General features: G+C 34.0%; 1 protein-coding gene across 8 annotated transcripts; it reads right to left on the reverse strand.

Moving 5' to 3' along the window:
* Positions 1-5,559: 5,559 nt before the first annotated feature.
* LOC135131005 (uncharacterized) lies at positions 5,560-10,410 on the reverse strand. 8 transcript variants are annotated; one of them, XM_064058504.1, is made up of 7 exons: positions 10,301-10,410; positions 9,963-10,124; positions 9,817-9,914; positions 9,219-9,548; positions 8,863-9,057; positions 8,497-8,619; positions 5,560-7,119 (listed from the first exon to the last, which is right to left on the reverse strand). In XM_064058504.1, the coding sequence occupies exons 2-7, from the start codon at positions 10,115-10,117 to the stop codon at positions 7,091-7,093; spliced, it is 930 nt and encodes a 309-aa protein (XP_063914574.1). In that variant the 5' UTR covers positions 10,118-10,124; positions 10,301-10,410; the 3' UTR covers positions 5,560-7,090. The 8 variants fall into 8 exon arrangements, with proteins under 8 accessions (XP_063914574.1, XP_063914571.1, XP_063914572.1 ...); XM_064058501.1 differs by having other exon boundaries at positions 9,219-9,563; XM_064058502.1 differs by having other exon boundaries at positions 9,808-9,914.
* Between the last annotated feature and the right edge of the window lie 2,454 nt (positions 10,411-12,864).

Below are 12,864 nucleotides of genomic sequence, written 5' to 3' on the forward strand. Positions count from 1 at the left end.
TTCAGATTCTTGTTCTGGAAAAAATTCTCTACATACTAGCACTTTTCTCCGCACAACAGAACTATCTTCGTCATTTAAAAAAAAAATGTTTGGACATTTTTGAATACTTTATTCCCATTTTTCTCGGTCATGTCTGTAAGTACTCGAAAATCTATTTCGGATACTTAAATTGTGAAGAATTCCCTACATATTGTCGTTTCCTTTGGCGTGAATAGTCACTTTCAGGTTTTTGAAATATTTTTGGAAATTTTTGTTCGAATTTTTTTGAGACCTTTGAATATAAGGAGTAGCAAAGTGACTTTAGATTCCTGTTCGGGCAAAAATTCTCTAGTACTAGGATTTTTCTTCACACGAACAAAACTATCTTCATTTTCAAAAATTTTTTTTGGAAATTCTTAAAAACTTAATTTTTGTTTTTCTCGGTTATTTCAGTAAATACTCGAAAAGCGATTTCAGATTCTGAAGCCGTGAAGAATTTTTTACATTTTACCGTTTTCTTTGGCATGAATAGAGGCATTTCAAATTTTTCGAAACATATTTTTGGAAATTCTTAAAAAAATGTTTTCAATTTTTTGAGTTGTTTGAATATAACGACTGGCAAAGTGATCTCAGAATCTTGTTCTGGAAAAATTCTCTACATACTAGCATTGTTTTCCGAATGAACAGAACTACCTTCATTTTCAAAAATAATTTTTGGAAATTTTTGAAAACTTTTCTCATTTTTCTGGGTTAGTAATTAGTACTCGAAAAGCGATTACAAATTCTTAAATTGTGAAGAATGCCCTCCACATTATCGTTTTCTTTCGCGTGAATAAAACAACTTTCAGGTTTTTCAAAAAATATTTTTAGAAATTTTGTTCTAATTTTTCTCGATTATTTCAGGAAGCACTCGAAAAGTGATTTGTGATTCTTAATCTGCGAAGAACTTGGTACATATTACCACTTAAATTCGCGCGAATAGAGGCCACATTCGGATTTTTCAAAATATATTTTTGGAGATTTTGGTGCAATTTTTTTGAGTTGTTTGAATACAACTACCGGCACAGTGACTTCCGATTTTTGTTCTAGGAAAAATTCTCGGTATACTAACATTTTCTCTGAAAGAACAGAGGTACCTTCGTCATTTCCAAAAATAATTTTCCAAATTTTCTAAAGCTTTTTTCTCATTTTTCTCCGTCATTTCAGTATGTACTCGATAAGCAATTTCAGATTCTGAAGTCGTCAAGAATTTTCTACATTTTACTGTTTTCTTTCGCATGAATAGAGGCATTTCAAGTTTTTCGAAAAATATTTTTGGAAATCCTTAAAAAAATGTGTTCAATTTTTTGAGTTGTTTGAATATAACGACTGGCAAAGTGATTTCAGAATCTTGTTCTGGAAAAATTCTCTACATAATAGCATTTTTTTCCGCATGAACAGAACTACCTTCATCATTTTCAAAAATAATTTTTGGAAATTTTTGTTCACACTTTTCTCGGTTATTTCAGTTTGTATCGGAAAAGTTATTACTGATTCTTAATCTATAAAGCATTTGCTACAAATGTCCACTTAATTTCGTGTGAATAGAGCCACATTCGGATTTTTCAAAACATACTTTTGGAAATTTTGGTGCAACTTTTTTGAAGTTTAAATTTTGGAAACTTTGTTTTCATTTTTCTGGGTTATTTTAGTAACTACTAGTAAAGCGATTTCAGATTTTCAAATTATGAAGAATTCCCTACACATTACCCTTTTCTTGCCCGTAAATAGAGCCACTTTCAGGTTTTTCAAAAAATATTTTTGGAAATTTATGAAAATATTGTTCCAATTTTTTTGAGTTGTTTGAATACAACTATTGGCAAAGTGACTCCAGATTCTTGTACTTCGAAAAGTTTTTTACATAGTAGCATTTTTCTCTGAACGAACAGAAGTACCTTCATCATTTCCAAAAATAATTTTCGAAATTTTTGGAAGCTTTTTTCTCATTTCTCTCGGTCATTTCAGTAAGTAATCGAAAAGCGATTTCAGATTCTGAAGTCGTGAAGAATTTTCTACATTTTACCGTTTTATTTCGCATGAATAGAGGCATTTCAAGTTTTTCGAAAAATATTTTTGGAAATTCTTAAAAAAATGTTTTCAATTTTTTGAGTTGTTTAAAAACTGTTTTATTTATCTCGATTATTTCAGTAACTACTCGAAAACCGGTTTCAGATTCTTAAATTGTGAGGAATTCCCTACACATTACCATTTTCTTTCGCGTGAAATAGAACTTTCAGGTTTTTCAAAAAATATTTTTGGAAGTTTTTGAATATTTTGTTCCCACTTTTCTCGGTTATGTCAATATGTATTGGAAAGGCGATTTCAGATTCTTTATCTGTGAAAGATTTCCTACATATTACCACTGAATTTCGCGTGGAGAAAGTCACATTCGGATTTCCAAAAAATATTTTTGGAAATTTTGGTCGTTTTTTTTATTTTTTTGAATACAACCACTAGCAAAGTGACTTCAGATTCTTGTCCTGGAAAAAATTTCTCTACATACTAACATTTTTCTCTGCACGAACAGAACTACGTTCGTCATTTTCCAAAAAAATGTTTGGAAATTTTTGAATACTTTATTCTCATTTTTCTCGGCCATGTCTGTAAGTACTCGAAAAGCTATTTCAAATTCTTAAATTGTGAAGAATTCGCTAGACATTATGGTTTTCTTTTGCGCGAATAGAGCCAATTTCAGGTTTTTCAAAAATATTTTTGGAAATTTTTGTTCCAATTTTTTGAGTCGTTTGAATGCAACAACTGGCAAAGTGACTTCAGATTCTTGTCCTGGGAAAAATTTTCTACATACTAGCATTTTTCTCCGCACAACAGAACTACCCTCGGCATTTTTCAAAAAAATGTTTGGAAATTTTTGAATAATTTGTCCTCATTTTTCTCGGTCATGTCAGTAAGTACTCGAAAATCTATTTCAGATACTTAAATTGTGAAGAATTCCCTACATATTATCGTTTCCTTTCGCGTGAATAGAGTCACTTTCAGGTTTTTGATATATTTTTTGAAATTTTTGTTCGAATTTTTTTGAGTTCTTTGAATACAACGACTAGCAAAGTGACTTTCGATTCCTGTTCGGGCAAAAATTGGCTAGTACTAGGATTTTTCTTCACACGAACAAAACTATCTTCATTTCCAAAAATAATTTTTGGAAATTTTTGAAAACTTTTTTCTCGGTTATTTCAGTAAATACTCGAAAAGTAATTTTAGATTCTTAAATTATGTAGAACTCCCTAAACATTACAGTTTTATTTAGGGTGAATAGAGCCACTTTCAGGTTTTTCAAAAAAATATTTTTGGAATTTTGTTCCAATTTTTTTGCGTTTGATTACAACTACTGGCAAAGTAACTTCAGATTCTTGTTCTCGGAAAAACTCTTTACATGCAAGCATTTTTCTCTGTACTAACAGAACAACCTTCAACATTTTCAAAAATAATTTTTGGAAATTTTTGAAAATTTTATTCACATTTTTCTCGGTTATTTCAGTACGTATTGGAAACGTTATTACAGATTCTTCATCTATAAAGCATTTGCTACAAATTTCCACTTAATTTCGGGTGAATGGAACCACATTCCGATTTTTTGAAACATGTTTTGGAAATTTTGTTCCTTTTTTTGAGTTGTTTGAATACAACTACTGGCCAATTGACTTGAGATTCTTATTCTGGGAACATTCTACCATTTTTCACTGCACGAACAGGACAAACCTTCAACATTTTCAAAAATAATTTTTGAAAATTTTTGCAAACTTTGTTCCCAATTTTCTCGGTTATTTCAATATCTATCGGAAAGGCGATTTCAGATTCTTTATCTGTGAAAAATTTCGTACATATTACCACTCAATTTCGCGTGGAGAAAGTTACATTCGGATTTTCCAAAACAAATTTTTGGAAATTTTGGTGCAATTGTTTTGAGTTTTTTTAATACAACCACTAGCAAAGTGACTTCAGATTCTTGTTCGGGCAAAAATTATCTAGTACTAGGATTTTTCTTCACGCGGACAAAACTATCATTTTCAAAAATAATTTTTGGAAATTTTTTCTCGTTTTTCTCGGTAATTTCAGTTAATAGTCGAATAGTGATTTTAGATTCTTAAATTATGAAGAACTCCCTAAACACAACCGTTTTATTTCGCGTGAATAGTCAACTTTCAGGTTTTTCAAAAAATATTTTTGGAAATTTTGGTCCAATTTTTTTGAGTTGTTTGAATACAACCACCGATAAAGTGACTTCAGATTCTTGTTCTGGGACAAATTCTTTTCATTCTAGCATTTTTATTCGCATAAACAGAACTACCTTCATTATTTTCAAAAATAATTTTGAAAGATTTGTTTCTCATTTTTCTCGATTATTTCAGTAAGAACTCGAAAGGCGATTTCAGATTCTTAAATTGTGAAGAATTTCGTACACATTCCCGTTTTCTTTCGCGTTTCAGTTTTTTCAAAAATATTTTTGAAAATTTTGTTTCTATTTTTTTGAGTTTGATTACAACTACTGGCAAAGTGACTTCAGATTCTTGTTTTGGGATATATTCTCTACATACTAGCATTTTTCTCTGCACGAAAAGAACAACCTTCAACATTTTCAAAGATAATTTTTGGAAATTTTTGAAAACTTTCTCATTCTGGATTCTTAATCTGTGAAGAATTTGCTACATATTATCATTTAATTTCGCGTGAACAGAGCCACATTCCGATTTTGAAAATTTTGGTCCAATTTTTTTGAGTTGTTTGAATACAGCTACCGACAAAGTGATTTCAGAATCTTGTTCCGGGAAAAATTCTCTACCTTCATCATTTTCAAAAATAATTTTTGGGAATTTTTGAAAACTTCGTTGTCATTTTGCCTCGGTTTTTTCAACAAATACTCGGAAAAGATTCTCCATTTATGAAGAATTTCCTATATTTACCACCTTCTTTCGTAGAAAGTGAAATTTTTCCACATTTCAATTTGGGAAGTCCACATTCTGGATTTTTCAATTTTTCCATCTTTTAATTTTTTAATTTTTGGGTTTTCTAATTTTTCGATTTCTAAAATTTTTGATTTTTCGATTTTTCAAGTTCTCGATTTATCGATATTTTCATCTTTTTTTTCGATTGTACAATTTCACGTTATTTTTATTTTAAAGTTTTATAACAATATACTCCTGTATTTGCGGTTTATGAATTGGCCTTCAATTTTTAGCTTAAGCAACCAAATTTCCAGAAGAAAATCTAAATTGTCTAACCACACTTTATTAATCTAGATACAAAAAAAATTAATCAGTTTAATAAATGGGTATATAGGGAGGCTTAAAATGTATGGAAATAATTTACTTTATTTATTAAGTCAAAAACGGCTTACCTCATTTTCCTGTAATTTTGACAATACGATATTATTGTCGTTAGGACTATATTCACTGTTCCTGTCCCAATCCTTGCTGACACCACCACAAAATTTAAGTATGAAAACATATTTACCTTTCCCATATGAAGCTATAATACTCAGGATTACTTATGAGGATCTGGCAAGGTTCAAAAAATTATAGCAACTATCAATAAACTATTTATTCAGAAAAGTAATATCCTCTTGGTCCTGAATCTGAAAAATTATTAGTATCACTGTAAGAAATGTAAAAATTAGTGCTCTGTCTGGAAAAACCTTGCAACGAGAAAATCGCCAACAATCATCACGTTCACAACAACCAAAATAGTTTTCTTATTGCAAGTTTTTTTTTCAAAATTTCGTAAATAACTTATGTCTCATTTAACACTTCCTGCTTCTTTAGCACTTCTTGTTTCGATCTTCGAAATGGTGGCGCTAGTCACTGGTTCATCCTAAAAACAAAATTGCGTAAGCAAAACTCCCCACGAAGACCAAGTTAGATATTTTAAACCCCCGCAGAAGAGTTTGACGAAAAACACACTTTAAAATATCTAACTCTGACGTATCAGAACACAATTAAAAATTAACTACGGAAATATGAGCCTGTGAGTGCATTTAATTATGGATTTTTTAATTTGTGTTTCGTAAATTTTCTAAGAACTTGTCGTTCTCGGATTTGCGGTCCAATGCACTTTTGAAATTATAAAAAAAGACTCGAAAGTTCTATTACAGAAAGGAAACTATTAATTTCAATACATTACCTAAAACGTGTCCGTTTTTGCTATTAGATAAATTTGCAGCCAATTTTTGGACAAATGTTTGCGCCACAATTGTGGGCACGGGGACAAAAAATTCTTCTCATTTTAGGTCTTCGACAAATAAAACTGTTCTGAACAGGGATGAATTAAATATTTTTGGCACTCGACCAACTTTTTATAAATAAACAACCTCTTTCGTGAGGTTTTTACAGCTGTAAATTCAAATAATGATAATTAATTGTTATCTCCAAAGGTTCCTGTCTCGTTTTCGAAACGAACAATTCAGTACATGCAAAGAAGACAGCTGTTATGTCGTTATTCATAAGAAAATAATGAAACCTACAATGTAGATTGTCGTACTTGGTAGGTTATACTTACTCAATTGTGCGGACTGTGTAAGCCTTCGGCTTTCAGTTATCTCGTGACTTTGTCAAATGGGATAAGAAATTTGCACAGGAGTGTCTTATCAAACATTTTATTATTTAATGGTTCCGTTTAATGTACAAGAAAATGGGTGCGGTATTTTTAAAATTAAGGTTAATTTTTCAAGTCCAACACAAATTTGTTCTAAAAATTTGTCCGGTTTTTTCGATTCGAGAAGACTGGAAACTACAACACTATTTATGCACATCAATAAATAATTGTACACATTGTCTGATTAAACTACAAAAATGAATTCCCCTTTCACTAAAGTCCACATCAAAAGGGCAACTGTTCTCACTGATACGGTTGATTTGATGAGATCTTTGCTTTTTCTTTTCAAATAAATAGATGATCCCAAGAAAGAAAACAATCTCCAAACATCATACTGTTAAAAACTTATTAACTAAACATTTACTACAAAATATAAAAAATATATGTTGAGTTATTAATCACACTAACTTATAATTATAAGACAAAATACATTGATAATAAAACACTATTAGACACGATGGCTTTTTTAGAACCGTCTAGCCTGGTTTGTTGAACCTGCAAACATGGAGATGCAAAACCCACATTAATCATCAGTTGCCAACGGCATCTCGAGGTTATGGACCATAACCAGGCTGAGATTTGCACACTTTTACTTATTAAATCAAACATTTGATTAAATCCAGCTCAATTTAACTACTCACATCTATATAGTTTTTCTTTTCTATGAATTCACAAATTATAACAGCTAGCATCTCATTCTGAGTAATGTGCAAAACTTTCCTATGGTTCTGACACATAATCGATCCTGTGTGTTAAAATAAATGTTTACTATGATACTTTTATGTTGGTCACAATCATAATCGAAGTTACTTAACTGTGCATTTTTTTAATTAATTTTTTTTTTTAAATGACACATAATCGATCTTGTGTATTAAATAAGACATTAATTTTCAAGTCTACTCGTATTTCTCGTGGAAATGTGAAACTATATGGCCGGGAACTGAGTAAGAAACAAAATTCACAATTTTAGTTGGAAAATAACAAAAACAGCTATTGAAGACCAAATCTGTCTCATGTGAGTGACGTCATTAATTAGGAACCATTATTTTGTCAGTTCGTCGTTTCGTTTTTAAATTAATATTCATAGTTTTCCCCTATACTTTTCGTAAAAATTCTAGCAATACTCGAAGTTTTTTTAATTTATTAGGATCATAGTATATGATGCTTACTTTCAGGATTTTAAGGTTACTTTTGTATACTAATAAAATTTTACAATTATAATATAAACTATAGTATGCTTCTTTTACCACTGGTCCATAAGGATCATACTGGGTTTCATACTATATATTTAAGAATAATAAATATTGTATGCATTGTGTAAATTTTTATATTATTATTATTATTTAGCGCTTAATATCACATAACGTGTTTTTGGTATTTTCCAAATTTGTGTTAACTGTGTTGTAAAAGCAATAAACAAAAGAAATTGTCAAAACGAACAAAATTGTGTATAGTTTCACAGCTTCGCATTTTTTTTTTTGTTTTGTTTTACTTAAGACCAACGACTATAAATTTTGTTTCCCACCTCGATCATCGCCCGCTTGAATTTTTTTGTTGCTAAAAAACAAGAATTCAAAGATATTTTATTAAACACAAAATGTACAAATTTCTGGCAAACATCTATTATCACTTAGCGTTAAGCAACAGTTGTGTAATAATCAAACTTTTCAACGTCATCAACATTTCATCAATTCCACATATGCAAGTTTCTTTGAGCTTGTCTATATGAACAATGAATGGCTGCAATGTGGCATACGCTCAAATAAATGCTTTTGCACTTTTCTTTTCTAAATCCAGAGAGAGAAAAAAATGAAAATTATTTCTGATTCTCGTGAATTAAAAATCACCAGGGACTGACTAGGATCGACTTACCGTATCCTCCGGAAGCACCGTATCCCCCACTCCTATCGTCATAACCCTGCTGACTGCTGTAGCCTCCTGCGCCGGAACCGCCGCCGCTACTGTATCCTGATGATCCATAGTTATCAGAATTGCCTACAGAAAATAGCCTTAATCTAAGGGATCAGTCTTGTATCAGACAGGCAAGCGTTGATTTGTTCTTGTTAGTCACGGATTGTGAAAATGATGACGGGATCAAAACACAAACAACCTTGTCGTTTACCACATCAAAACTATACCGATTTGTCTGATCCCGTCTCCAATTTCAGGCATTTACCACAAAGTGAGTAGCTATATACAACACATTTTTTCCTTCCCTTTATTCATCATTTTAACTACCTGTCTGATACGTCTCCACATAACTCGTACCATCATATTGTCCTGAATTGCCGTAACCACCACCACTACCGTATCCACCGGCGGAACCTTGCTGTCCATACGACCCTTGACCTTGTCCGTACGACTGTGAATTATATGACTGCTGGTATCCGCCAGAGCCACCTCCGCTCCCGTAACCCTGCGGCCTACTAAACCACATAAAAACAAAAAAAAGTCAGTCAACTTTGTAGCCCTCAACGAAAACAGGCAGGAACAACCCGTGCTACAATCATTGACACGTGTCGTCCAACCAACAGAAACGCGAAGTTCGTTGTTCACACATCAAAAAAAATCATCAACACACTTAAAAGAGACTTACTTTTGTCCGAATCCGTTCTGGGAACCGCCATTTTCGAACCTCGGCCTCTTCGGTCCCGGCCCGCCTCCTTGACCAAATTGACCTGGGGTTCGCTTCTGCCCCAAGAAACCGCCACGGCCGCCGGCTCCTCGCGGACCGCCGAAACCTCGGCCCCGGGGCGCCATGCCGCCCCCACGGCCCATTCCCCCGCGTCCACCGGGCCCCTTGGGCGCCCCCATGCCTCTACCTCTGAAACCACCAGGGCCTCCGCGGCCCATGGGGGGGCGGGGACCGCCGGGGGGACCACGCGGGCCTTGTGAGTCGCCGCCGGGGCCACCGGGAGGGCCACCTGTGAAGTACGTATCTAATTTCAATGTTTTGATTATGTCACAACCCGATGACGCGCGATTGATAGCGCGTAAATATTTTTTTTTATATCATTCCTACTCAAGGGGTCACGAAACGTCGAGAAAACATAAAAGTAGCGCGTCGATGATAATAAAAACGAAACTTGTGATTATTACACACCACGTGATACCACCGCACTAATTAAAACACAAACTACCCTCCACCTGAACACCCCAAATAAAAAATAAAAAAAGGCCTACCAAACTCACCCGGTCCGGGCGGGAACCTGCCTCTAGGCGCCCCTCTGGGCCCGCCGCGTCCTCTCATCATGGGCCCTCCGCGTCCCGGAGGTCCTCCAGGTCCTCCCCTGTAACTCGCTCTTACAACGTGTCCTCGCCAACCGCCGCCTACCCACCTTCCCCGCATGAAGCCGCCGCGCCCGCGTGGGCCCCCGCGGCCTCCGGGCCCGCCTCTGCCTCTGAAGCCGCCCATGCCGCCCCCGCGCGTCGGGGTGGATTGCTGTTGTGGGGGGTTGCCGGATTCCGCTTCTGGTGCGTTACTGTCGGCCATTTTCGCTCTATAAAACAGGAAAATGTTGATTTGGAGTGAGCGTGGCCGGGCCAAAATGGGGGACGCCGAGCCGGTTGCCGGTGTCTAGAGGTGGCGTGGAAGTGGTGGAGACGCGAAATGGGTGGGTTTTTGTTGGTTATTTTGGTGGTTGGGGGTCAAAGGTCATGTTTGTTGGGTACTTACTTGTTTTTGTTTTAAGATAAGCGGAAGATGTGGATGGTTAAACGACGAGGTTCGCGCGTCGCAAAGCCACAATTCAAAATGGACGTCGCTTCCTTTGTTGGGAGAGGAGAGAGGATTGCGCATGCGTGGCGGATTGGCGCGGCGCGGGAGCGCCCTCTGTGGAAAGCGCGGGAATTACGAATTGAAATGTAGGCAACTTACGTTGCGTTGGATCAGGGGTGGTTAAGTTACAGGTCGATTACGTGAAGGTTCGAGTAAATGTTATTTGTTTATTGTTATTATTAGCATCACTGTTGGCCGCTACTTGCTATTCTTGTTTTATCACCTTTTTTTACTTTTTTCTTTTCTTTTGTGACGCCCGTTTTTGGTTGCATTTCTATTTTTTAACATCGTTATTGAGAGTTACTGGAGGTATTTTTGCTCTTTTTATGGATTTTTGTTGCCTTTTTATAGTATTTTTGTCACTTTTCGCTTCGTTAACGCGTTTTTGTCCCATTTTTTGTTTTTTTTTGGCGCTTTTTAGGCCACGTTTTCTGTTCTTTTTTATTACTTTTTTGTTCGCCTTTTAGCCTGATACTTTTTAGTTGGCTTTTTCGTCACTTTTCTGTTGCCCTTTTTTATCGTGTTTTCTGTCCCTTTTCTTAGTTTTTTTTACTTTTTTCTGTCGGCTTTTTATCGTCCCCTTTTAGTGCCTTTTTTGCGTCTTTTGTCCTCCTGTTCTTTTCTAATCGTCGTTTTTTTATAGTTTCTGTAAACGCTTTTTGGCGTCTTTTTGTCCCCTTTTTCTGTGTGTTTTTTGGAGCTTTTTTTGTCGTCCGTTTTTGTGGCTTTTTTTTATTTTCATCTCTTTTTGATCGCATTGTTTTACTCAATTTTTAGTTTTACAGATTTTTTTGGCTCTACATCTTCCAACCTTTTTTTTCAGCTGTTTTGTTCTGCTTTTTGGTGTTTTATAAGCGTTTATTGTACTCTTTTTTGCTATTTTTTTTTCTTATTTTTTGTCATATTTTCATTGCCTGTTTTAGTAGCTTTTTGGCGGTTTTGTTGTCACTTTTATGTGGCTTTTTGACTCCTTTTTTAATCCCTTTTTCAAGGTTTTTAAAGCCATGTTTATCCTTTTTTAAATTCATTTTTATCGCTTTTTATTGGCTGTTTGTTCACTTTTTTATGTTTCTTGTCCCCCTTTTTGTTTTTTTGACACTTTTTTTGGGTTCCTTTTTTGGTTGTTTTTTGGTCTTTTTTGTTCATTTTCTTCTTCAATTTTTTGAGTCGCTTCTTTTGTGTCCGCTTTTTATCTATTTTTTGATATTTTTTTTGTTTTTTTTGCTGCCATATTTTGGTGTTTTTTAAATTATTTTTTCTTGGTATCTTTTTCAGGCTTTTTGTAGCTTCTTTAACAGCTTTCTTTAACTTATTTGTCGTTTTTTTTTTTTGTATGTTTTTATGGTGTTTTTATCATTTTTTTTACCGTTTTTTTTTGTCACTGTCGTCCTCTTTTGGTGTCTTTTTGTAGCCTTCTTTTTTGGCGTTTTTTTTTTCCCTTTTTCTAAGTTCTTTTTGACCTCTTTTTGTCGCATTTTTAATCGCTTTTTTAGGCAATTTTTTTGACTTTTCATGGTCATTTTCGTCACTCTTTCGGTTTCTGTCGCGTTTTTGTTAAATTTTTATTGTATTTTTGATACTTTTTTGGGTTCATTTTTGTCGCCTTTTTCTTCGTTCTTTTTTAGTCTTTTCTTTGTTTATTTTCTTCTTACATTTTTTGAGTTTCTTCTTTTGTTATCCGTTTTTTGTCTATTTTTTTCAGTTTTTCCGAATTTTAGTCGGTTTTTTGCTGCCATATTTTGGTGTTTTTTTTAATCATTTTTTCTTGGTACCTTTTTTTAGGTTTTTTTCTTTTGCATTTTTCGTCCCTTCTTTTTCCTGTCATTTGATTATATTTCTTTTGTATCTCTTTTAACAGCTTTCTTGAACTTATTTGTCGTTTTTTAAATCTTTTTATCGCTGTGTTGTTGCTGTTTTTGTATGTTATTTTTATCACTTTTTCGTGTTTTTTACCGTTTTTTTTTCACATTTTTGTTTTTTGGCGGTGTTTTTGCTTCTCTTTTTTGTCCTTTTTTTGGCGTTTTTTGTCCCCTTTTTCTGTGTATTTTTTTGTCGTCTGTTTTTGACCTACTTTTTCTTTTGGCCGCTTTTTGATCTCTTTTTTCCAGGTTTTTAAGTTTTTTTTTTTGTATTTTTCATCGTCATTTTTGTTACTTTTTTCGTTTTTTTTTTTCTTATTTTTTGTCATGTTTTGATTGCCTGTTTTAGTAGCTTTTTGGCGGTTTTGTTGTCGTTTTTTTGTGATTTTATGACCCCTTTTTATCACGCTTTTATTAGCTTGGGTTGTATGTATGTATGTAACGGAATCTTTGAGCTTAATTTTCATCGGTTTCTAAAAGTCTGATCATCTTGAAACTTTGCACACGTCTCAAGGATCGATGACAATGCAATAATTTGATAACAGTTTCCCATTATCCTTATTAGGACCGCCAGGATTTATAAATTCTTTTATGGATGTAACG

This window comes from Zophobas morio, unplaced genomic scaffold, assembly GCF_036711695.1.
Source record: "Zophobas morio isolate AGI-343-1 ecotype UQ-CSIRO unplaced genomic scaffold, CSIRO_AGI_Zmor_V1 ptg000018l, whole genome shotgun sequence".
Classification (NCBI taxonomy): domain Eukaryota; kingdom Metazoa; phylum Arthropoda; class Insecta; order Coleoptera; family Tenebrionidae; genus Zophobas; species Zophobas morio.

Excerpts from the sequence above, each read along its gene's own strand:
- LOC135131005 (XM_064058498.1), bottom strand. The coding sequence starts at position 10,117 with ATGGCCGACAGTAACGCACCAGAAGCGGAATCCGGCAACCCCCCACAA. Across the intron at positions 9,058-9,218 it reads GAACGGATTCGGACAAAAGT|GGTTTAGTAGGCCGCAGGGT; the intron begins AAGTCTCTTTTA and ends TTGTTTTTATGT. Across the intron at positions 7,120-8,496 it reads CGGTGCTTCCGGAGGATACG|GTTCAACAAACCAGGCTAGA; the intron begins GTAAGTCGATCC and ends CCATGTTTGCAG.